Source organism: Balaenoptera ricei, chromosome 5 (assembly GCF_028023285.1).
Source record: "Balaenoptera ricei isolate mBalRic1 chromosome 5, mBalRic1.hap2, whole genome shotgun sequence".
Lineage (NCBI taxonomy): Eukaryota > Metazoa > Chordata > Mammalia > Artiodactyla > Balaenopteridae > Balaenoptera > Balaenoptera ricei.
In genome coordinates this window covers 71,123,049-71,149,950 of record NC_082643.1, presented here as the reverse complement: position 1 = coordinate 71,149,950, position 26,902 = coordinate 71,123,049, and the positions used below count along the sequence as shown (strand labels likewise).

Below are 26,902 nucleotides of genomic sequence, written 5' to 3'. Positions count from 1 at the left end.
AATAATTGGCTGTTCCTGACCATATTCAATAGATAATCTTGTGGAATAAAAGTCATATTTTTATGGCAAGACAAGAGAAATTTAAACAAAAAATTCTTCTCTGCTCTTTGGCCTCCTCTCTCCCCGCATTGTGCATTGTATAACTCTATTATGCATCACCAAACCTCCCCATCAGCAGAAATACCTGCTCAACCCTAAAGAGCAACATTCTCCTAGCAGCAATCACTCCTTAAAAGATAGCATTCCTGATCCTTCCTGATCTTGTAAGGGGTCACATGACCCACTGTGATGCCGCTTAGATCTGGAATATGTAAACTGTCAATAATACGTCACACGATGTCCAGCCCTCTGTCTCAAGAAACTTACATAACTGTGTCTTGACTTCTAATGGGCAGAATAGTTCTCAGAGCTTTCTGAGATTCTCTTCCCAGGTTATAATCCTCAAATTTGGCTTGAATAAAATTTTCCATTTCTTTCTTAGATTGACTGACTAATTTTTTGTTGACAATCCCTTCTCATTCACTTTAATCAAATAAGTGCAGTCAAACAGCAATGGGAACACCATAGAACAAATACTGCTATATTCTGCTCAGTGATTAACTCATCCAACTAGCACTTTGCTGGGACTACATGAGATACAAAAATAAATCAGATACCTTACTACAAGACAGAAAATGAGATGTGATAAAGAAGTAAAGATAAAGCTCTATGAGGGACGTGGGGCTGTAGTTGCCTCATTTGGCCCATGACTTTCACACCTGTGATACTGTGATTCACCGTAAGAAATATATATTGGTCTCTACCCTGGTTCCCGACACAGAGCTCCTAGAAAACTCTTGGAATTTCCTGTGCTGAGAATGATACAGGTGTCTTTTGTTATACTAATAAGGTGACTACTGGAGAGCCCCTAGGGATGGGGGCTGGTTGCCAGTGAAGCCAACCCTGTGATTAGAGGGTTGGAACTTTCAGTCCCACTACCCCCCACCTCTGAGGAGGGGAGAGGAGCTGGAGATTGAGTTCAATCATCAATGGCCGATGATGTAAACAATCATGCCCATGTAACCAAGCCTCTATGAAAACCCAAAAAGGAGAGGGTTCTGAGAGCCTCAGGGTTGGTAAACATGAGGAGATGTCCGCAGACAGATGAATAAATAAAGACAATTGATACACACACACACATACACACAGTGGGATATTATTCAGCTTTAAAAAAGAAAATCCATCCACTTGCAACAACATGGATGAACCTGGAGGACATTATGCTAAGCGAAATAAACCAGACACAGAAAGAGAAACATTACATGACCTCAGATGTAGAATTTTAAACAAACTCTTAGAAACAGAGAGCAAAAAAGTGGTTGCCAGGGGCAGGTGAAGGGGGGCAATGGGGAGATGTTGGTCAAAGGGTACAAAGTTTCAGTTATGCAAGATGAATGAGTTCTGGAGACCTAAAGTACAGCATGGGGACTACAGTTAACAATACTGCATATTTGAAATTTGTTAAGAAGGTAGCTAAGTATTCTCACCACCAAAAAAAAAAAAAAAAGAAGGGAAGAAAAGAAAATGGCAACTATGTGAAGTGATGGATATGTTAATTGGCTTGATTGTAGCGATATTTCACAATGTTTACATATATCAAAACATCAAATCGTACACCTTAAATATATACAATTCTTATGTGTGAATTATACTTCAACAAAGCTGAAAGAAATCAATCAACAAAGCAATGACAGGAAACACTAATGTCAAATAGTAAGCATGACTAAAAGCCCAGAATTTCACTGTCACAAAAATATGCCAGCTCACCTGAAATGGATATTTATTTTGACAGGGAATGACACCATCGTCATTCTTCACTATTTCCACACATCTGATTTTTGACACATCAATACATCCCTTTCTGTACTTTTTCTGTTAAAAGAAAAAAAAAAGAGAGAACCATTCCAATCATGTTAAGGAAAAAATGTTATTAATAATAATATTTGTTTCAAAAAATCATTGATTCAAAATATTACAATTTCCTTAATAATTATCTAAATCATGTCTCCCTATATTGTTAAAATTATTCAAAATACTAACACTATGAGGATTGTAATCAAAATAATTAAGTCCTTTAATTTCCAAAGATGAAATTGCTCTGTCCTTGCCCTCCTCCAAAAGCTCTAGATCTGTTTAGAAAGAGAGTCCCTTTGATTGTGCCTTCCTCTCAGACACACACTGTAACTTCTTCAACTTCTTCATGACAGCCATCCCCTCTCCCCCGAAAAAGAAAGCATCAGAGACCAAACCAAGCACTCAATCACAAACGCAAACTCCACCAGTTACATCTTCCACTCCAGCACACGGAACTCAGGAGGATGTGAGATGGACATAGGGCGCTCACACAAAGCCTCCATTCAGAGTCTATATTTGAATTTTCTTTTTTCTTTTTTTTTTTTTCTTCCCTATTGCCCTTCCTCCCCGCTCAATGCAAATCTCCCTACAGCAAGTAACTAATGACATACCAAGACTCCCTCCTCCGAATCATTCACACTCTTGAGCACTTTAATCTCACATCTGAGAATTTATCCCAGGGAAAAATCCGGAAGATACAAAGTAGTATGTGCAAAGATAACTTGATATATCATATCCATTAAAAATTATTACAAATACAATGAAGAAATAAAAAAATGTTTACTGAATTATATTAACCGATACATCCCACACAAAAAGCTGTATAAAGACTAAGGTTATTTTAGGAGGGGGTGTAGATAGTCATATGACAAAGAACAGAAGAGAAGTAGAGAAATGAAGATGAAGAACATTGGATTATTTTGGGTGACCCAGCCCTCCCCTGGACCTAGTCATTCAAAATTGCTTCATCTAATGCTTTGAAACTCCCCTCTGGCCACAACCTTTGGGGTCCCTATCCTGCTCCCAGTAACCAGCTCTGCATCCTCAATGTCACCATGTGACCTTCAGACCTGCCAACCCTCCCAGGCCATCAGCTCCCATGTGGCGTCTGGCTGTCATTTCACCAGTGCATCCTCCCACCCTCCCTCTCTCCCCCTGTCTCTCTCTCCCTGCCTCCCACTCCCCAGCACACGAATCCCGGTACCCCCGGCATTTCCGTCAGCCCCCAGTTCTACCCACACCTTTTTCGACTCATGCATGCCTGGCTGCAGAAGGTCACGAAACAATCCTAACTGTCCTCTTTGTGCTTAGCCAGGCCTTCGCTGCTGTCCTCAGGTCCTCTGTGTATCTCTAGTGGAGAGAACCTGGTGGCCTCCATGAAGCCCACCAGTCTCATCAGGGCTACAAACCCTTCCCATTCCCCTACTTCATGGAGAAGAGAACAGCTGGCCCAGGAGCACACCCGCAACTTCTTCCTTCTGCGGGTCTAAAGCACCCTAAGATTTACCCTTTTTTCTTCTCTTTCATCCTGCCTCTGTGAGAAGGTTAAAAGGACACAACAGCTAAGGACACCGTAGTGGCACTTAACAGATGTCATTTCCTTTCATGCTCACAAAATTCTCATTTTACAGATGAGGAAACTGCAGCTCAGACAGGTTAAACACATTACCCAAGGATCCCAACTGAAAGCTGGGATCCTAAAGCTCCCCAGACCTTGGATGCCCCAGCTGCAAACAGGTGACAAAATTAATGCAGCCAAGTCCCTGAGGGGGCAACCTGGATTCTGAGCATGGCCTGAGCTTCAGCCACAATAGGGAGAGGAACATTCTCTCCACCCACGCTCTTCTAAGGTTTTTACTTCTCCTGCCTAGACACCTTCAGGCCTCTGCCATCCATACCAAGAACCTTCTTCTGGCCCTGCTACTGCCCTAACTCTGCTCTTCCCTTGCTGAGACAGAGATGATTACACCATCAGTCTTCATTTCCTTCCCACCCACTCCTCCTTAACCACTTGCAATCCGCCGCCCCTCTCGTCACAGCTGCTAAAGCTGTTCTCAAAAACACCACCAATGACCAAACCCAACAGCCTTCGCTCAGCTGTCTTCTGCTCAAGCTGTTACAAGGCATTCGGGGCTGCTCCACTCTCTTCTCCTGCAGTGGCTTTGACTTTGGGTCACCCAGGCTTTCCTTCTGTCCCTTCCACTCAGTTTCCCACAGGACAACACCTGTTCTGTGCCAGCAACTGTGTCAAGGACTGTATCAAGTCCATATAGGAAAAGCTCATTTCCTGAGCATACAGTCCAAATATTGTGCCATTTAATCCTCAGATCCTCTGTGAGATAAGTGTTATTAGACACATCTTACAGAAGGAAGAAACAAAAATTAAGTCACTTGCCCAAGTTTACCTGTGGGAGAGACATACACAGCAACTTTATCATCCAACGTAGTAAGTGCTGAATATAAAAAAGATGCTAAGAGAACACAGAGGAACCAAGACTTACACGATAATTTCTGAAAGGAAATTCCGATAATATCATAGGGAGGGAATGACCAGCACAGCACATGGGATGAAAAACATATTCCAGAATGACCTAGGTTGCCTCATCTATAAAATAGGAATAATAATAGTATCCACTTCATAGATACTATTAGATAGTTATGAGAGTTAAATGAGTTAGTATTTGCAAAGTGCTTAGAAGAGTGACCTGCAGTATCATATCTATGAGTGTTTGCCACATAAATAAGTAGAAAATAAAGGTCAGTATGGCTGAAGCACAGGGTACATGAGGCAGGATGGAAAGGTGAGCAGGGGCCAGCTTGTAAAGAGCCTGCTGCACAGTTGCCAAAGGGTCTGGTCAGACAGGGTCACCTACCCTGCTCCTGGGCCTATGCCAGCTAGTGTGCAAAAGAAACTGCCAGAGCGCCATCCTCCTATTAATAAGTCACACGTGTTCACCGTAGAAACCTTAGAAAATACTAACAGCACAAAGAAAATCAAACGACCCTAAATCCCCCAACTCTGGAGAAAATCCCTGTTGACATCATGGAGTTTTTCCAGACACTGCTCTGGGGTCATTTATCACCTACCGGCTCTCTTTCTTGAGAAGCAGACTGTGGTCGGCTTCTAAGATGCCTGTCTCCACTCACCACTTGCCCCTGCGACTAAAAGCAGCTGTCAGATGCCAGTCAATCCACACAGGAAAGTTTGAGATGACTGGTATACTGGGCTGGTTTATGCCCCCTAAATACATGTTCCATGATATATAATATATTGTATTATGCTAATATTTGGGCTTATTAATCCAAATACTTTGCTATGAAGTTTGCAGATAAAGGTTCACACTTAAGTTGGCCATTCATTATTTTACCTATCCTGCCAGCAAACACTGATCAGACACCAAGCACAGCACTGTGTGCTGCAGCTTCAACGTTATGGAAGGGGGTTGAGGGTTCCCTCAAGAGGAATTCACAATCATATGGTAGGTGGAAGGGGAAGAGGGGAGTGATTCATAATCAAATAAAGATGAAGTCATGCGCTCATGGTACGCTATGGAGTGAGGCAGTGATTGGGCCAGGAAAAGCTGGGGGAGTTTTGGGGAGGAAATGATATTTTGGTTTTTAAAGGATAAGTAGGAGTTTTTCTTTAGAGAAAGTGGAGAAGAGAATTCAGGCAGCAAAAACAACAAAGCACTGATTTAGGGAACAGAAAGAAATTCCCTGTGGCTGAAGTTCAGGGTGGTTCAGGGAAAGTGTAGGAAAGGACACCAAAATGGTTATTTGAGACCAAATTAGGAAGAGGTAAGTAATGGCCATTTCACCCATTTGTAAACCAGCTTAAATGGGGAAACTAGACAAAGAGATGAAATATGACTTGCTTAAAACCACACATCAACTGAATAGTAGGACTGGGATTTAGGTGAAAGAGATCCCGCCCCTGGGCAAGTCTTACAAGATACACAGTTTTCCTTTAATTTCCAGAATTAAAATACTTTTTAAAATATCAATAACAATCCTAAATTAAACTAAATTTTTATAATTGTATACAAATATCCAGGGCTGGCCTCAGGTGTATCTACAGAACACCAGCCTCAGGTCCTCCTTTCTACACCCCGCTCCCAAGGCATCCTGAGACCCATTACACGCAGTAAGCGTTTCCCTCCAGTATTGCAAGGATCCCTCCCTTTCCCTTATATCACAACTTTTGTTCCTAACGTGGCTATTCCCAGCTGCCTGCCACAGAAGAAATCTACTGGATGAATCACCTGTGCATTGCAAAGGGACCTCAGGTCGGGGGCATGAGCTTTGGAGGCAGGCAGATCCTGAGTCCAGCCACGCTCTGCCTTCTCTCAGTTCCTCTGTCTTCAGGAATAGGATAATACTCCTCACTTCACTAAGCTATAAGCAGGAATAAAGATAAGGTACGTAGGTGCTCAGTACAGTGTCTGGCACAAGGAAGTCACTCCCTAAATGGCAGCATTTACTATTAATTCGTCTTCACAACAACCCTGGGAAATTGTTAGGAAACTGAGCATCTGAGAGGTAACAAGACTGGCTAAGAGGCTGAACCAGAACTGAACCCAGATCTCTCAAAATCACAAAAGCTTTTACCTGACTCCCAGTCTCTCAAGCCTGAATATTTCTGGACTCTTATTTTAGAAAAAGAAAATTATCTTATGTCAAAACCTAACAATTACAGAGCATTCACTCTGAGCCAGGCACTATGTGCACCTCTCACATGGTAACTCAATGAATCTTCACATAATTATGGGAACTCTTGTCACCCCATTTTACAGATGAAGAAATCAAGACTTAAAGGGTATAATTAACTGGCCGAAAGTCATACAACAAACCAGGACCTGAACTCTTAATTCCAACCCTGAATTCTTAAGTGCCACGTACACTTTAGTAACTTGACACCACTTAACTAAGTACAAACATAAACTCAGTGGAAATTTCTCATGCTTATAACTCTTAACAACTATAAGATTGTTAAGAGTTCACAAGTTAAATGCAAACAAACTGGACAATAAATAAGATTTAAACTAACAGCTTACTTGAATGTGACAGCTGGGGTGTTTGCTAGAATTGAATCCCTCTCCCCAAACCAGTTAGTCTGGCGTCCTCAGGCTTGCAAGACTGTGTGCCACGTGACGGCCTCTTCCTCCCCTCTCTTACTTCCAACTATCGAAGTACGCACATCTGTTTGCACACACGCTGTCAGCCTATCATTAGGCCTCCATTTGGTCCCACTAAATTGTTTAGTGTTCAGTCAGCCTCTGTTCTTTCTCCATAGGACACAACAATTAAAACAGACCATAAATACAAACCCAAAGATGGCTGCTGACCTGGCATGTTTAGTGACAAGGGACCATCCAGGGAATACAGACAAAAGATATGTTATATACAATAAAATATAAAATAGAATTCCTAGATCTTGCAGTCCTCAGCAGACGGACAGCACCAAAGCTTACTACTGCCATTCACTGTGTTCCATCATGATCATTTCTTCACTCAGCCACATTGATTAAAGATTGATTCTGGCTTCCTTTCTTCTACCGCCAGCAAGGCACAGAGGTGCCAAAGAACCATGAGAGAGACTTAAAAGAGTTCTAGTCAACGCTTGAAAAAAGAAAGAAAATGATGTATTCTACCAAAAATCTCCAATGAGCCAAAGGTCTATTTTATACACGAAGGTTCTTTTCCCTTTCTACTCAGAACAGAGTTAAAAGAATGGGCCTCAAGTGCAGCAGGACACATTAATCATGAGAAAGAAAGAAAACCTCAAGATGGATATGACTTTTTTTTTTTTTTTTGTGGATACTGGGAATAATTTTGATGTAGATCTTTCTGGTATCAGGAGAAGTAGAATAAATAAAATAAAGTCATTTCCAACTTGGTGATTCTATTATGAAACGTCCCCTCTTTGCTAAGTACGAAATTCTAGTGAAAAACAGAAGAAAGCAAAACCAAAAACGTGGCATCCTAATATTGTTTTCCTCCCTTTTAATCAGCTCATAATAATAACTGACATAGCGGCTTTACATTTTACAAAGTGATTTTACACTAAACAAACAAACACATAAAAAGAGTACTTTAACATTAAGAAGCCAGTAGTTACATACATAAGCATGGCTTAATTATGAAGATTATGGTTTCTAACATAACATCCAGAATAAAAACAGGATAAATTATAAGGAATCTGAAGGCAAAAAATTTCATTTTCAAAATCACATAATAATCTTCATATAAGATTGTGCTGATATAGATAATTATAAGGTTTCAGGAGATAGTTTTTCACTGTATTCAAAGTTAAAGTTTTTATTCCCCCCGAGTGATCACTTACTCTTATGATTTTTCTATACTTCTGGCAAACCTCATGCCAACTCCCTTCTGCGACCCAAGGGAACTTCTAAAAATTAATACCAGGTATGTTTTATTATAGTTGAAAGCAAAACTTACTAATGTAAGTATTTTCAAATAAGTCTAAAACTGATTTACCTAGTTTAATTCTTTTTTTTTTTAAACAGAGTCACAGATTGATTGATTGATTGATTGATTGATTGATTTTTGGCCACATTGGGTCTTCGTTGCTGCGCGCGGGTTTTCTCTAGTTGCAGTGAGCAGGGGCTACTCTTCGTTGTGGTGTGCGGGCTTCTCATTGCAGTGGCTTTTCTTGTTGCGGAGCACGGGCTCTAGGCACGTGGGCTTCAGTAGTTGTGGCACATGGGCTCAGCAGTTGTCGCTCGCAGGCTCTAGAGCGCAGGCTCAGTAGTTGTGGCGCATGGGCTTAGTTGCTCCGCGGCACGTGGGATCTTCCCGGACCAGGGCTCGAACCCGTGTCCCCTGCATTGGCAGGTGGATTCTTAACCACTGCGCCACCAGGGAAGTCCCAAAAGTGACTTTAAATACAAAGTCAGAAGTTATTAGGAAAGAAACTTGTCAAGTCAATTAACTTTTAGAAATATTTATGTGAATAGTATGTACAACAATTGACTATATTGCTAGACTCTAGGCTCTCTTTACTTACCTACGTGGACTTTTTCTTAACTTACTGAAAATGCCAAAATATTTTGAGTATTGTTTAATATTTTAACACAGCAGAGTCAACGTGTCATAATGGTTGAGAGCACACCTTCATTGTCAGGCAGACCTGCATTTAAATGCCAGCTCTGTGGCCCAATGCAAATTAATTAACCTCATTTAGTCTCTATTTCCTCATTTGTAAAATGGGGATATTAAAATAACTTATCTCCTAGATTATTGTGAGGATTAATTGTGATACGTTCATAAAGCACTCGACACAATATCTGGCCCATCGCAATCACTAATATGTTATTAGTATAATTTTTTTGCCTTTAGATAAAAGATTTCTAAAATTTTTCAGCACTTAAACCCTTTTTTCCCACAAATAGATCAGAGGATTTAATGAAGATATTTTAAATACTTTACTGGCTTTTACACTGTGTCCTTAGGTAACATAGCGATATTTCTCCACTCTCTCCTCAGAGGAATTCAACAAATACTCCAAGAACTCAAAAAACCTAGGAGTAGACAATTAAGCTATAATGCATAAAACACTGCAGAGCAAACTAGGGAACTAGGATAGCAGAAGCACTCTGTCTCTTGAAATAAAACAATATTTTAAGAAGCTATTTTTTAAGAGTCAAGTACCACAATGTTCATTGCAGCTCTATTTACAATAGTCAGGACATGGCAGCAACCTAAGTGTCCATAAACAGATGAATGGATAAAGAAGATGTGGCACATATATACAATGGAATATTACTCAGCCATAAGAAGAAACGAAATTGAGTTATTTGTAGTGAGGTGGATGGACTTAGAGTCTGTCATACAGAGTGAAGTAACTCAGAAAGAGAAAAACAAATACCATAAGCTAACATATATATATATATATATATATATATATATATATATATATATATATATATATATATATATATGGAATCTAAAAAACAAAATGTTTATGAAGAACCTAGGGGCAGGACAGGAATAAAGATGCAGACGTAGAGAATGGACTTGAGGATACAGGGAGGGGAAGGGTAAGCTGGGACAAAGTGAGGGAGTGGCATGGACTTATAAATACTACCAAATGTAAAATAGAGAGCTAGTGGGAAGCAGCCGCATAGCACAGGGAGATCAGCTTGGTGCTTTGTGACCACCTAGAGGGGTGGGATAGGGAGGGTGGAAGGGAGACGCAAGAGGGAGGAGATATGGGGATATATGTATATGTATAACTGATTCACTTTGTTATAAAGCAGAAAGTAACACACCATTGTAAAGCAATTATACTCCAATAAAGATGTTAAAAAAAAAGAGAGAGAGAGAAAGAAGCTATTTTTTAAAGTAATTAGGTCCTATCTATTGATTACCACAGAAATGCAGGAAAAGTCCAGCAACTACTTAGGACAATATTTTCTGAGCATCTAGTATATGCTAGAAAATGTGCTAAGCACAAGAGACACGGAGATTAAAAAATACGGCCACTGTATTTACCCGAGAGAAATGAAGGCATCTGACCACACAAAGACTTGTGCAAGAATATTCACAGAAGCTTTATTTGTATTAATTGAAAACTGGAAACAACCCAAATGTCCATCAACAGGTGACTGGACAAACAATGAAATACCTCACAGTAATAAAAAGAAATGCAATATTGATACAAAAGATGAATGTATTTCAAAATAATATGCTAGGTAAAAGAAGCTAGCTTTTTAAAAAGAGTACATGCTATATGAGTTTATTCTAAAATTCTCATACATGCAAACTAATCTATAGTGTCAAAAATCAGATCAGTGATTACCTAGGGACAGTGGGAATGAAAGAGGAGGTATGAATTACAAAAAGCATGGGGAAATTTTGGGGGGTAATGGATATGTTCATTATTTTATTGTAGTGATAGTTTCACAAGTATATACATATATCAAAAAAAATTTTGGGGGGTAATGGATATGTTCATTATTTTATTGTAGTGATAGTTTCACAAGTGTATACATATGTCAAAACTCCTTAAATACTAAAAATAGCATTTTCTTTGCTGCTTGTGTTACAAACTGCACAATGAATTTAGTGAGTTTCAAATGTTATATTAGTCATATTGATGCTTATATACATGTTTAGGTACAGGTAGCTACACTGTGAAAATGATAGTAGTTCAGTAATATAAAATAATAAAATAATAAAAGTCACATAAGTGTCATAGGCAGATTTGTATCTGGTTTTTTTTCCCCAGAAAATATTTACTGTAAATTATTTTCTACTTTGGGATAAAAAATATTTTGTAATTATATTCAAACTATACATATGTGTGTGTGTGTGTGTGTGTATATATATATATATATATATATATATATATATATATATGCCAAAAATTTGTAGTGCTAGGCACAATACTCATTGTTCCAGCAGGAGGAATAATTCGATACTCTAAACTGCTGAAAATCTTATAGTCTCCTTACGTGATCTGTCTCTGGTTCAATTCCTATTACAGTATAAACAGTAGAAATTTGATGGATATTTTTCTTATTTCAGTAAGAAATAGGAATGGTTAAGGGAAAAGTTCCTTTTTCTTATGTCCTATAAAAGGACAAAAATTCTACAATTTTGATAAAATTTGTTAAATACCTGGGAATAAACTTTATAAGAAATGAGTAGAACATATATGAAGAAAAATAGAAAACCTCACTAAGAGATATAAAGGAGAATTCTAGGTAGGAAATCTAAACAACCATAAAAAAAAACTCTTCAAATAATACAATTTAAATACATGCAGTTTACTATACATTGATTATAACCTCAATAGAGCTGAAAAAATATGGCCGCTGCCGTCAGGGACCTTGACATCTGGGAACATTTGGAAACTAAGAAATTCTTTGCTAATAATTTAGTGTTATAAATCATAGACTTAAAAAAGGAAAACCGCAACGACAAAAGAAAAGAATAGGTATAAAAATTAAGCAACATAACTTCATAATGGGCCAGAAGCAGGCAATCAATCAGCTCACAATTAAATAAAGGCTCTGCCTTAGTTTTTATTCTGATTTGGAAACAACTTATCCATTCACCTGATTCATCTAGTACTAAATGAATTTCTGGTTAAGAAATAAAATTAATTTAATACCTTCTCCCAAAGCTGGTGCCCGATCCTACCGTCCTCTTTCTTCCTTTCTCATCACCTGTTTCTTCGAGGCAGGCATGGTAAAGGTCACCAACTGGAAGGTCAATGAAGACACACCACCTCCTCCTCAGCACCTGGCACATGGCAGGTGCCCAACAACTTTTTGCATAAGTGCATGAATGAATGAGGATGTGAATGAACAGGAGGGGATTCAGCTAAGTGGACAGGAGGCCTTCCTTAGGTCTGATTTCACAATATCCAGTCACAGCCACCACTTTTCTGTGACTATGCTGTTTCAGAGAATAATTTTGGCTAGCTTTATTTCTGCCCCTGCTCTCTCAGACATATGCCATCCCAGGTGGGCATAGGCACGCCACAAATCACCAGGACCTAAGAGGCCCTTCCTCTGCCCCTCTGTTCAATCAAAGCACACTGCTGCATGTGTGAATACCAATTAACAGAGTAACTGTCACGTTACAATCCTCAGAGACACAACTCTATCAAGGGACCCCTCCTCAACCACAGAGATGGTAATCCCTGGATATGTCTCTGCAAATCTCCGCCTTTTTTGTTTGTCTGTTTAAGTAGGAAAAGAGAAGAAACAGAGAAAAAAGAGAGAAGGAAGGTCCTTTAACCTAGGTTTCAGTTCTCAAGTTTCTATGGTTAACAGTGACTAGTAGAACTTTGCTTCTGTACTAGGGATTCTGTGCGCGTGTGTGTGTGTGCGTGTGTGTGTGTGTGTGTGTGCGTGCATTCTGAGGCTCTCCAGTAGACACTTCGCGTGTTCAGGGGTTTTTTTAAATGACATTTTATATCTTTATGAAAGTGGAAATAACTAGAATCACACGAACGTGATCTCTTATCAAGAGGAACTTGGGAGAGAGAAGCTTTGTGAGTTTCTGGTGGGTGAGAATTACAGACAGCAAACAGGGCAAAATAGAAAATTCCATTTCCGGGATGGGTGGTAGGTGGCAGAGGCAATTAGTAGTGCCAACACACGAGGCAAACTCTGTGGCTTTTGCATGCTGTATGAACCCACAGCTGCAGCACAAGTAGGGGTACGATTCTCATCCTCACTCCCAGTATCCCCATCATGACCAAAGGGATTGATGGATCCAGAGAAATCACAGCTCCAGGAGTGGGAAACCCCTGTGGCAACTGCCCCGCAGCCTCGTACTAGGAGGCTGACCCGTGATACACACGCAGGACTGGGTTTCTGGGCAGGGAGAAAGCTGGGAGGCTCATAGCCTCTTGGGAAATTGGCCTCCACACTGTCCACACCGGACCAGTTCCTCCACTAAGAAAAACCTTTCTCTCTGCTTATCTGATTTGAGTGGACCACAAAGGTGTTTTCAGACAAGTATGAACTGGAGATGTGATTTCTTTAACACTGAACCGAGATCTGCTAGGGTCCTGCAAGACCAGAGCATTAACTTGGTCTTTAAAGAAGCTTCCACTGGACCATATACAATATTTGTCTAGTTTTCTCCAGTGTTAAAGGGATCACCCTGCAGTTTGTTTTCTAAATACCTTTAAAATATTCAACGGCCTATAACAGTAGCTTCCCTAGACTACTTGCTGCCCCTGAGAAAGCGACACACCTCCTTTTTTTCCTATAAAGATAATCGGTCGTCCTAGGAAAAGGTCCTTCCTTTTGCTTCTACTGGGGCCTAGGGGCTGGGGGTGAAGGGGAGGAGAGTGAGGAGGTGGACGTGGGGAGAAGGAATCACCAGGAGAACACCAGCAAGAAAGAGAAAATGTGTATCTTAGATTGAGGTCTCTCATAAGGAAAGATGAACTGCCCATCAATTCTCCCCAAAGTAAGATACCCAAAGAGAAATATACAAAATTGCCTAGTTCCATGGGTTTCTGGAGGCCTAACGGGTGCCAATCACTGTTTTTACTATGGTTTCTATAGGAATATTCACTTTGTGTTACAATTAATTTACGGAAAACTTTGGTAAAACAACCTCTTAATTGCAAACATTCTACAGATAAAATTATTTTTAAAACAATTTCTTCCACTAACTGGGTATGCTTTATGACATCAAGGAAGTTCTGTTGATATGTTTTGAGGTGTAATGATAGTATAAAGGTTCTACTTAAGATGGAGACTCTGTCTTTTGTAGATGGATACTGAAGCGTCTGTAGAAGAAATGGTATGATTTCTATATGATAATGAGAGTGGGAAGGATTTGCTACAAGATAATGGAAGTGGGGGGAGGGAGTATGACTGGGGATTATTTGGCTGAGTGCTGGATACATGGGGGTCACTGCACTATTCTGTCTACTCTTGAGTATGTTTGAAAAGTCTAAAAAATACTTCTTCCCATCACATTTTTAAAAATCCTGATCAAAGCAGTAGTTGGGGGCTTCCCTGGTGGCGCAGTGGTTGGCAGTCTGCCTGCCAATGCGGGGGACACGGGTTCAAGCCCTGGTCTGGGAGGATCCCACATGCCGCGGAGCGACTGGGCCCATGAGCCACAACTGCTGAGCCTGCGCGTCTGGAGCCTGTGCTCCACAACAAGAGAGGCCGCGATGGTGAGAGGCCCGCGCACCGCGATGAGGAGTGGCCCCCGCTTGCCGCGACTGGAGAGGGCCCTCGCACAGAGGCGAAGAACCAACACAGCCAAAAATAAATAAATAAAATAAATAAATAAACTCCAATCTCTTAAAAAAAAAAAGAATAAAGCTTTCCTTTGTTTTTTTTTTTTTAAAAGATTTATTGATTGATTGATTGATTATGTTGGGTCTTCGTTTCTGTGCTAGGGCTTTCTCTAGTTGCGGCAAGCGGGGGCCACTCTTCATCGCGGTGCGCGGGCCTCTCACTATCGCGGCCTCTCTTGTTGTGGAGCACAGGCCCCAGACGCGCAGGCTCAGGAGTTGTGGCTCACGGGCTTAGTTGCTCCGCGGCATGTGGGATCTTCCCAGACCAGGGCTCGAACCTGTGTCCCCTGCACCAGCAGGCAGACTCTCAACCACTGCACCACCAGGGAAGCCCCTTTCCTTTGTTTTAAAAAAAAAAAAAAAAAGCAGTAGTTGGATCTACTTACAAAACTTTTTTGGGAGAATATAGAAAGGCTCCATTATAAACAGGTAGAAAGTACAGATGGGCAAATTGCTTAACTACGACTACTAAAGCTTCAGCTATCCTCGTGGTACTGTGTTACACTGGCTTCAGAAGAAGAATCAACACAATCCCTGATGCTCACACAGTGCTCTTAGAGGTCATGTTTATACAGCTCCTCGCATCCATCAATCTCTAAGTGCTCCAAATTTAATTATAGGTCTACTGATCCTGCTCAAGTAATGACTTATTTAGCATCTGCATTTTACAATTAGGTAAATAGGGCACTGAGGTTAAACCAATTGATCAAGGGCAAATGAAGAAGATACAGAACTCTAGGCTGCACTGCTCTACTCTTCATTGACTATCACAGCTGGGGGCCATAATTAAACTATTCATCCCTCTTAGTTTGCTATTGCTAATACAATTAACCCTCAAATAATCTAGTAAAAATTAATCCATGTTGCAGAATATATGGCCATTCCAAGAGATGCTCCCCAATGCCAAATACAAGATCCTCACAGCCTAAGCTATACTCACTGTGAGCCCACCAGCACCTGTGATGGGGCATTATCTGTTTGATTTTCTCTGAGGGACCACATCACACCACCTAGACAGCACCCAGCCTCGCAAGGCTTTCAAGGAACTTGTAGGAGTTACTGTAGCAACTCTAGTGAGTATATCTGAAACCTCCATATTACCAAGCACAGGCTTTTAAGTGGATTCAGAAAGAAAGGTGGCTTTTCTCATCAATTCACTAAGGTAATATTAGGTCAAACCAGAAGAAACTGCTATTTTTGTTGTCAAAAATTATCAAATACTAGTAATTTCAAATGGTTCCATTTAATAGATTTGTACCTTTAGAACATTTTGGTCCTACTCACATACCTCACAGTCTGAAATAAAAGCAGCCTGTACTTTTTCTAACTTCTGCATATCATAAATGCAGTTATCATTTGTGAAACTCTTGTTGGGTACCTGATGTCCATAATAGATGGGTAGGGGAACAGCGCCCACCTGGTGTGCTCACCACCAGCACCCAGCACAGCCAGAACTCAATCAATATTTGGTGTGGACAACCCAGGAAAATGTTGGAATTATAATTAGATTTAACTTAACCAAATTAAAGCATCAGACAGTTAATCTAGAGTAAGCTCAATTATTTTAAATCACACACTATTTCAATTGCCAAAGTGATAGTTACTTCATTGTTGCATGTTTCATGGATATCACAATTGTGAACTTTGTAATTTGTAAACTTTTCATTCCTAGTTATGAAAGGAAGTAGGTCACAATGAATAGTTTACGTCCCCAAATCAAAAAGTCTTACATTCCATACACAGGATATTAAACAATGTCTGGAATTAACCCACATATCCTCAGACCTTTCTATTATCTCCCCTACACCTCCTTACCCCTCCAGCTCTCACAGTCAACATTTATGTAGTAGCTGCTCTTGTTCCCAGGAATTTCCAGCTGATTGGGAAGAGATGATTATTCATAAGGCAGTGTGAAAAGTTCTTTCCCGAACAAATTGCAGTGGGACACAAAGGAAGAAGAGGTTAATTCTTCCAGAAGAAGAGTCAGAGAAGGCTGCATGGAGAAGGTGTCTCTTTGAGCCGACTGAGCCTTGAATCATGAACAAGAGTTTTCCAAGCAAAGAAAGGAGAAAAAGTATCACCAACGACTAGAACATCATAAGCAAAGGTGTGTGGTTACAAAAGAGCACAGCAGATCTAGGGATGTCAGTGTACCTGTAGGTTCAGATGTACTGAGGAGGACAAGTGCAAGAGGCAGGAGAGGAGGCTGGGAGGGTGGGAAGGGACCAGATTATGAAGGGCTCTGTATACAGGGCTAAGGGGTTGCACTTAATCTTCAAGGCAATGAGGAACCATGGCCTTGAATGATTATATTTTGGCATGCAAGGACCCAGGCGGTTAAAAACAGAAAACTAAGCTTGGCTCTGTTACTTGGTGTGCTATTCTTCTTTGGAGGAAGAAACCCAGGTAGCTTTTGAAAAACAAAAATAAAAGGACAAATCATTTTTACTTTGTTTTGCATATCTTATACCTCTTCAGACTAAGAACCAGCAGGACTCTAACAAGAGCTTACTGCTTAAGAGCAGACTGGAGCCAGAATGCCTGAGTTTGAATCTCAGCTCTGCCACTTACTTGCTGTGTCTCGTTAGACAAGTTACTTAACCTCTCTGTGCTCTAGTTCCTTTCGCTATACCATGGGGTGAGTAATAGCACCACAACTTCATAAGTTTGTTGTAAGAATTCAAGAGTCAATTCATGTTAAGCTCTCAAAACAAAGCTGACAAATGGTAAATGCTTGATAAAATTAGCTATTATTTTTTAAAAATATTAGTCCTTAGGGAAAATAAAGGAAAAGTCACTAGTTCTGTTAAAGGAAAGACCCTCACACCTACCTTCTAGACTCTAGGAAAGATCTTCTGAGAACTGATGTCAAATTTGATTGTATCTTAGAAAATAAAATGGCATGAATGAGATTCTTCCCTGGGTCATGACAAATTATCAGTTCCCTAAAATTACAGGAGGATATACTAGAAGTGACCAGTATCCACCAACATCCACTCTTTTCATCCAGAAAAAGAGATTAACCTTTACTTCATGGGTCTGATAATTCTGTTTTTAAAAAGGACGGTTGATGCTTCATGTGACTGTGCTATTTTTGCCTTTTGAGGCTATTTTAGATGTCTTACAGTATGAAACCAATAATGAATCAGCAAGTGACTATATACGCACTTCCTTTTTACATTAGAAACAGTTGATCTCTGGTAACGCACAGCCTTTACACACAACAGCAGAGAACACCTTTGGCCAAGAATTTCTCTTCCTTCAAAGTATAATAGTAGTATTACAAAGGCATACTTCTACCAGTTTCTTAGGCTTTCTTGAGGGCTAATTCTTTTTCTGTTGAATGTAAAGATTAATATAAGTATGAATCAGACAGTCTCGGCTGGATTCCTGGCTCTGCCACATTCTGGCTCTACAACCTTGGGTAAGGTTCTCAACCTCCCTTCCCTTCAGTTTCCTCATTTGTAAAATGGGAATGATAACTGCATCCACCTTATAAAGTTCAGAGTATTAAAGTTAATACTTGCAAGGCACAGAAGACCGTGACATATGGTAAGCACTACGGAAGTATTTGGTAAATTGAAGAAAAAAAAAAAAAAAGCTTACAAAAAAGTCCCAAAGCCCTCTGCTCCTAAGCCCAGAAGGCAATCTTGATTTTCACTGTGCAAAAGGATGTGCATTCAGCAGACCATAAGAGTACTGACCAAATTTTAAAAACCATTGCACTTACATTGCTGTCTTCCTCAATCATTCTGTAATCTAAATACTTGGGTTTATGCTTCCATGGACCTTTTGGCTCTTGAGATTTTATTTAGGTTACCTTGAAGATAGTGTAGAACATAGAGATTAACCATAGTAAACATGAATACTAAATTGAAGAACGCTTAATGACCAGACAGCTGTTTGGCAAATAGTTTGCTGACCCAGCAGACTTAATTCTGCTCCTGTTGGAAAAAGAATCTGTCTTGATTCTTCTGACTTTTATACTGGTTGTAAAAGAAACAGAATAATAGAATAACATGTTTTTCTTGTTTAACTGGTAGTTGAATACAGAACTTAGGTAAAATAGTTTTTCTCTTTTTGGAATGTTTTGTATTTGAACCTTAATAAAACTTAACATGCAAAAAAAAAAAAAAAAAAAAGGATGTGCATTCAGGAACCAGGAAATGATAAAAAGGATAATGCTTTCCATTGCCTCTGTTTTTAAAGTAGATATATCTTCCTTCTTAAATTTTTTTTTGGCCCAAACAGACAGAAGAGTTTGAAATATTCTGTCTGCATACAAATGGCCTTGCAGGGTAGGTATTTTCTCCATTTACAGATAAAGAAACTGAGACTCAGAGAGTTTTATCAACTGACCAATGTCACAGCTGGTAAATGACAGATCCAGGATTCAGAGCAAATCTGTCTGGCTTTAAAGCCTGCTGCACATCCCCTTGGGAAGCTAACTCCTCCTGGGATAAAGAGAATTAAATGGATTAGATCTGATGATTTCAAATTCACTTCTCTAGTCCCAACTTCTCACTTGGGCCTGATTCAGTATCTCTGACTACGTAGCAAGACACTTCTCTTTATGTCTTTCATTTATATCTCTTTAACATGATACAGAATAAATTCGCCATACCCATCCTTGAACCTCAATCCCATTCAATCATTCAACAATCATTTATTATCTACCACAGGTCAAGTACTGGGCTAAGCAATGCTTTCACCTGCCTTGTGATTAGTTAAGAGTCAGAGATTGAAAAAACAATTGTATTAATAATTTATTGAACAGAGATAGGTGGTAAAAAGTAAAAAGCACAAGATGATATTATACATGAAAAACTAATCTAACCTGGAAGATCAGAGAAGCTGCACTGAGCAAGTGATATTCAAGCTGAAACCTGAAGAAGCTAGCCAGTCAAGGGAGGGGATTCATGGATTCTGGACAGAGGACATAGCTAAAGTACATGCTCTAATGTGGAAAGGAGCCTTTAAGGAACACAAAGACTGGTGAGCTGGAAGGTTACAAGTGAGGAAGAGAAGGAATTGCAGATGAATGTAGGCAGATGGACTGGATCAAAGGCCTGCTGAGGACTTCTGAGGTTTAAATTAGGGATAATGAGAAGTTTCTGAAGGGTTTTAAGCAGGAGAAGAACATGATTGTATTTGTGTTTTTAAAAGATCACTGTGGCCATTATGGACCACAGACTGGAGAGGACAAGAGTAGAAAAAGGAGCCTATTAGGATGTGACAGAGATCCCTAGTTGTCTAGCCACAATATCCACTTCTCAGCAGTAACAGAACCCTAACTTTTAGTTGTGTATATTGATATTCAGAATAAAAGACTATTTCTTGGCTCCCTTTGCAGCGAAGTATGGCCATGTGGCCAAGTTCTAGTCAATGAGATACAGGCAGAAGTCTGTATGGAACATAAGGGAAGGCTGTTAAGGGAAATCGACTCAGGTGCCTTCTTGCTTTTCTTTCTTCCTTCTTCCAACCTGCAATTCAGAAAAGATGGCTGCAGCACCAGCAAAAATCTTGGGCCAAAATAAAAGATATAAGCTAGGATTATAGAAGGGAAAGACAGGCTCCAAGATCCCTGGGTTGGATCTACCATACCAGTTTAGGACAGCCTGCCTCCAGTCTTTGTCTTTTTTCCACCTTGACAGAGAAAAAAAAAATCTATTTTATTTAAGCTATTGTACTATTATTTAGGGGGTTTGTGTGATATATAGCCTAACTCCATCCTAACTGATAAAGAGGCTACGGTATTCATCCAAGAAGAGGCAGGGGTGGTTTGGATCACGGTGGTGGTAGAGATGGGAAAAAGCGGCAGGACTGAGATTATATTTAGAAGCTAGAATCAACAAAATCTGTTGAGAGTCCAGACATGAGAGAGGGTGAAGGAGAGGGGTAAGGTCAGACTGACTTCCAGGTATCTGGCACAAGCAGCTGGGTAGACCACGGTACAATTACTGAGGTCGAGATGGTAGGGACATCCTGAGTTTCTTTTCAGACATCCTGAATTTGAGACGCCTATGGAAACTCTGAGGCCTCAGAATAGACATCAGGCTGGGAAACGTGGTGGAGACGTCATTCGCACGTACATGCCAACCCAAAGCCACTGGAATGGATGATGCCTCCTCAGGCAAGTGCAGAGTGAGAAAAGCGGCCTGAGAACAGAACCTGGAGGAACACCGACTCTTGAAGGAGACAAGAACCAGTAGCCAGAAAGGAAGCAGGAAGACCGTAGAGTTCACCCCAGGAGATAAACGCCATTACTCATTATACGAACAAGAAGGGCTAGGGGCCATCAGAGAGGCAGGGAGATCACTTCCATATGGCATTGTAAGAACATGGAAGCAGGGTCTAACAGACAAAGACGGGCCAGGCGGAGGATAAGGAGAGAGGAGCAAGGAACAGGAGAAGCAGAATGTTCTGGGAGTCTGGTGTGGTGGGAGGCAGCTCCGAGACTGGAGGGAGACTTTGGAGGGGCTACCTTCTGGGCAGATGGGAGAGGCGGAATCATCTCCTTCTCCCGACACCCCGAGAATCAAGAGCCCAGTAGGTGTTCCCCCACTCACAGCCAGAGTCATAGGCGGACCCCAGGCTGCCTGGCTGTAGCCCACCACGGCTTGTCTGAAGGTAGGCAGGCTTCCTCCACCACACTGGAACTCCTTTCCAACAATTATCCTAAATTTTCTGCTGCCAGTTAAATAAAAGTTTTAAACGAGTGTCGGGTAGAAGGTCAGGAATTTTACTGACTCAGAGCAACAAGAGCAGTCAAAAAGAATGATTTCTCTATACCGAGGGTTAACACTAACAGCAAGGTTACTAACTTTTCTTCAAGGCTCACTGTATGGCAGATTGTGTTTTAAACTCATTTAGTGCATGTTTTAGAGGCGTTCTCTCAAATGATTCCCACAGCAGCCCTGTGAGGTAGTAACTATTATTGTCCCCATTTCACAGATGAGGAAACTGAGGCACAGAGCAGTTAAGTTCACTTGTCCAGCTTCACATGAGCTACTGAGTGACAGAGCCTGGGACTGGAACACTGGCCATCTAACATCAGAATCAGTGCTTCTTGTTTTAGTTAGAAAGCTTGCTTTTCTTAACTCCAAAAAAGAACATTTCCAGCCATAACATTAATTAGTGGAAAAATAATGATGTAAAGCCATAGGCAGGATAATAACTACTTCACTTGAGGGCTGAGGGAAATGGCCATAGAAAGTTAAGTTGTTTTCTTTCTTTGACTGGTCTGTCTGGTGACTCAGAATGAAAGGAACCGGGTTTTAGTCAGCCTGGTCTGCTCTCTCCCAGTACTGTTCTTCTAGAGCAGAGCCCCTGTGAATGTGCTTATAACAACTGGACACAGTGTAGACAATTCAGTCAGTCTGTGCCCATAAGAACAAAAGAAGGTGTGACCTCAACATGTGACCGTGACACAGAGGAAGTCAGGTGGAGGAAACTTCCACTTTTAGTCAAAGTTCACAGAAGTAAAAGTGAGTCTGAGGCAAGGTGTCTGGGGCACTGGAACAAAAGAACCAATATTTCCACTGGAGATACAAATAGCAGACCTCAGTACTTCAAATGAAGGCCTTTCAAGAGAGAACAGTCCCTGAGAAGTCAAGAGTCGGGGTTGTGAAGCTACACAGAGATGTCTGGGCTAAGCAATTATAATTAATCATGATTTGGAGGTTCTGGTTGAACCCAGAGAGCCCTTCCAGCACAGAGGCCTTACAGACGGCACACACACACACACACACACACACACACACACACACACACGGGCTGAGTATCATTGAGGATTTGCACAACTCAGCGCACCATTATTAGAAACCCAGCTCATATCAACTTTGATGCAGGCGCTGGGAAGGGAAGGGGGATGTACTGATAAGCAGACATGGTCTCTGCCCTTTCTCAACTTTCTTTCCTATTTTTGCATTTGGTTAGCATACAGAAAAGAGTTAACACAGCAGGCTCAAGACTGCTACTCTTAGAAAGGCCTACTTGCCAGTTCTGCAGTTGGCCTGGGCTGGCATCTAGGAACTCTGACTTTGGGAAGGTCCCATCATTCCCAGCACTGGTAAGAATTGCTCACTGGGCCTAAACTGTTTGTACAGACAATTTGATTTATGCTGAACACCTGCTTTTCCTTCTGGAGTCCGGATTTTGGTTCATGCTAGGCAAAGGGTGCTTATTTAACCAACTAGTCACCTAATGAGTCTCTAATGAGCTTCCTGGTAGGCAATATTTCACATGTGTTGTCAACTCACTGATGGAGGTTTAAGCACATTCAAGGTGACTCCGCTGAGAAAGGACTCTTGCAAGCTCATGCCTGGTTTCCTCAGGATTTCACCTCATGTGCCTTTTCCCTTTGCTGATTTTACTTTGCAACCTTTTTCTGTAATGAATGAGTCATGAGTACAATAATATGCTGAGTCCAGTGAGTCCCCCCAGCAATTAATCAAACCTGGGGAGTGGCCTTAGAGATCCCTCCATCTCTCCAAAACAGTTGGTACACTGAAATGAACTTTGAAGTAAGAAAGACCTGACTTAAACCCCAACGTTGACACTTATTAGCTGTGAATCACTGAGGTAGTTAATAAAGTTCCCTAAGCCTTGGATTTATCTGAAAATAAGATAGTAAAACCTGCCTCAGAAGACTGTCGTGAAGATTAAGTATGTGGTAGACACTCAATGAACATTATATGCTTTTCTCTTTAGACTAACACGTGAATGGCACCCCTACGGTTGTGTAGGGCCCAGCCTGTACACACCAGAGAGCCCTAATGAGGTTCACTTCACCCACTCCTCCCTCCACTAATGTGCTGGAGTCAGCTTGTGCCAGCTCCTGAGAGCCTACTGTGCACACCATTTCCCTGCTCCACTTTCAATGTCATGTTGGTGGCTGGAAATCTGCCACGGTAGGAGTGCGTAAACCATGGAAAGTAGCAAACACTAAAAATATGGGCTTCCCCCTTGACCCCCAGTTGCTAAACATTTACTAGCACACCACTGTCCCCTGCATTAAAAAATCAAGTAAAAATGAAGTTCCTGCCAGACAAGCTTTATTGCCTAACCAAAGAAGGCAAGCATATATGCATTTTAAAAAGCAATAGGCTACATGAAAAGATGCTCAACATTATTAGCCATAAGGGAAATGCAAATCAAAACCACAATGAGATGCCACTTCACACCAACTAGGAGGACTTCAATCAACAAGAGAGATTTTAACAAGTGTCTTGAGGATGTGGAGAAACTGGAACCCTCAATCACTCCTGGTAGGAATGTAAAATGTCACAGCCCCTTTGGAAGACAGTCTAGCAGTCCCTCAAAACGTTAAACATAGTTACCCAATGACGTGGCAAGAAAAATGAAAACATATGTCTACACAAAAACTTGTACTTGGATATTCGCAGCAGCTCCATTCAAAATAGCCGGAAGGTGGAAACCACCCAAATAGCCATCAACAGAGAAGTGAATAAACAAAATGTGGTATATCCTTATAATGTTAACATTATGTAGTTCTAAAAAGGAATAAGGCCTGGGTATATATCTGAAAAAAAACCCTACACAAACACTAATTTGAAAAGATACATGCACACAGCAGCACTATTTACAATAGCCAAGACATGGAAACAACCTAAGTATCCATCAACAGATGAATGGATAAAGAAGATGTGGTCTATATATAAAATGGAATACTATTCAGACATAAAAAAGAATGAAATTTTGCCATTTGCAGCTACGTGGTTAGGTTTGTATGGAATTATGCTAAGTGAAATTAAGTCAGACAGAGAAAGATACTGTATGGTATCACTTATACATGGAATCTAAAAAATACAACAAACTAGTGGATATAACATAAAAGAATCAGACTCACAGATACAGAGAACAAACTAGTGGTTACCAGTGACGAGACGGGGTGGGGCAGTATAGGGGTGGGGAAGTGGGAGGTACAAACTACTGGATGTAAGATAGGCTTAAGGATGTAGTGTACAACACGGGGAATATAGCCAATATTTTGCAATAACTGTAAATGGAAAGTAACCTTTAAAAATTGTATTAAAATAAAAAATTTTTAAAGGAATGAGGTACTGATACACACTACAACATGAATGAACCTTGAAAACATTATGCTAAATGAAAGCAATATACAAAAAAAAGGTAACATAGTGTATGATTCTGTTTATATGGAATATCCAGAACAGGCAAATCCATGGAGACAGGAAGCAAATTAGTGGTTGCCAGGGGCTGGGAGGAGGGGGGAAGGGGGACTGACTGCTTAATGAGCACAAGGGTTGTTCCTTCATTGGTTTGTTTGTTTGTTTCAAAGACCCATTGCTTTCCTTTCTTGGCTTTCCTTGTGTCAGTCTTTAGGATTCTATTGTTTGTTTGTTTGTTTGTTTTAAAGACCCATTGCTCTCCTTTCTTGGCTTTCCTTGTATCAGTCTTTAGGATTCTATAATGTTTAGTCTACTCCTTTAAACTGGAAGTCCTTCCCGCTGAACATTTTAATGACCCATCTTGATAGTTTCCAGCTAGTTTCCAGTTTTTTTGTCTTGAGGAATGACCAAAACTATATGCAGTTTTTCAGATGTTAATTATGTAATTTTGTGCCATCTGGATTTATACGACCTAATATAGTATATCTTATGACTTTTCAGATGACTTATAATGACAATCAATTCAGAATCATAATAATAATGATAGCTAATTTTTTTAAAGATGCAAATTGTTTTCAATACCAATTTTTAAGTAGATGTTCACAACTGTATGAAATAGGTAAGGCAGATGCTACTCCCCCCACCCCACCCTCACCTTTTACGCATAAGATCATTGAAGTTCAGAGTAATTATGTGACTCCCCGTTTCCACAGACCAAATAAACACTAGACCTTGGGTTTACTGACTCCCCATTCTTATATTTGACAGTCTTAGAGACTATCAAAAGTTAGAGGTAGAAGTGCAGGATGTTATCTGTAGAGTTAATTTAAATTCATAGACTAGAAACTATTAGCAAAGAATGTAATTAAACTTCCTTCTAAATAAAAACAAAACAAAAAATATTTCTAGTGGTATGTCAGTGTCCTCATAGAGGAAATGAAAGCTACAAGTTGACATACTAAGTCAGCTTCATTTAGGCTTCTTTTGTATAATGTTTATGAATCTTAGTGCCGAAAAAATTTTATTGCAATTTAGGAACCAATGGGTTATCTCAGAATGTATGGAAAGCAGCTCACTTGTACTTTCAAAAAATGCCTTAATGGATTTACCTTTTTATGTAAAATAAGGGAAACTATGTATCCTAAGTTTTATTGTAATTCCTTTTTTTTGCCCCGATCACTTTATGTTATTATTTTTTAAATATTTAAATATCTCTGCACCCATTTCTCCCACCCTCCACCCCCTACCTCCGGCAACCACCAATCTGTTCCCTATATCTATAAACTTGTTTTTTTTACTTTTATTTTTTGATTCCACATATTTAAAAAATCACTCTATGTCTTTCTCTAACTGACTTTCACTTAGCAATGCCCTTGAGGTCTATCTATGTTGTTGCAAATGGCAAGATTTCTTTTTTATGGCTGAGTAATATTCCAGTGTGTGTGTGTGTCTGTCTGTCTGTCTCTGTGTGTATCACAATTTCTTTATCCATTCACTCATTTATGGACATTTAGGTTGCTTCTATATCTTGGCTATTGTAAATAATGCTGCAATGAACCCTGAGGGGTGTACATCTTTTCGAGTTAGTGTTTTCATTTTCTTCAGATAAATACCCATAAGTGGAATTGCTGGATCATATGGTAGCTCTATTTTTAATTTTTTGAGGAACCTCCGTATAGTTTTCTATATTTGCTGCACCAATTTACAGTCCCACCAACAGTGCACAAGGGTTCCCTCTTCTCCACACCCTCACCAATACTTGTTATTTCTTGTCTTTTTTAATAGCCTTTCAGACAGGTGTGAGATGATATCTCATTGCAGTTTTGATTTGCATGTCTCTGATGATTAGTCATGCTGAATGCCTTTTCATGTACCAGTTGGCCATCTGTATGTCTTCTTTGGAAAAATGTCTATTCAGACCTTCTGCCCATTTCTTAACCGGATTTTTCTTTTTTGCTATTGAGTTGTATGAGTTCTTTATATATTTTGGAAATTAACTCCTTATCAGATATATGATTTGCAAATATTTTCTCCCATTTAGTATGTTGCCTTT

The 26,902-nt window shown here is 40.2% G+C and overlaps 1 protein-coding gene across 1 annotated transcript in view; it reads right to left on the bottom strand.

The window, feature by feature from the left end:
- Positions 1-26,902, bottom strand: part of TEC (tec protein tyrosine kinase) — a 125,698-nt gene that overhangs the window by 37,685 nt on the left and 61,111 nt on the right. Inside the window, exon 3 of the mRNA XM_059923056.1 lies at positions 1,807-1,911. Coding sequence (XP_059779039.1) covers positions 1,807-1,911 — 105 coding nt within the window. The remainder of the gene's footprint in view (positions 1-1,806; positions 1,912-26,902) is intronic.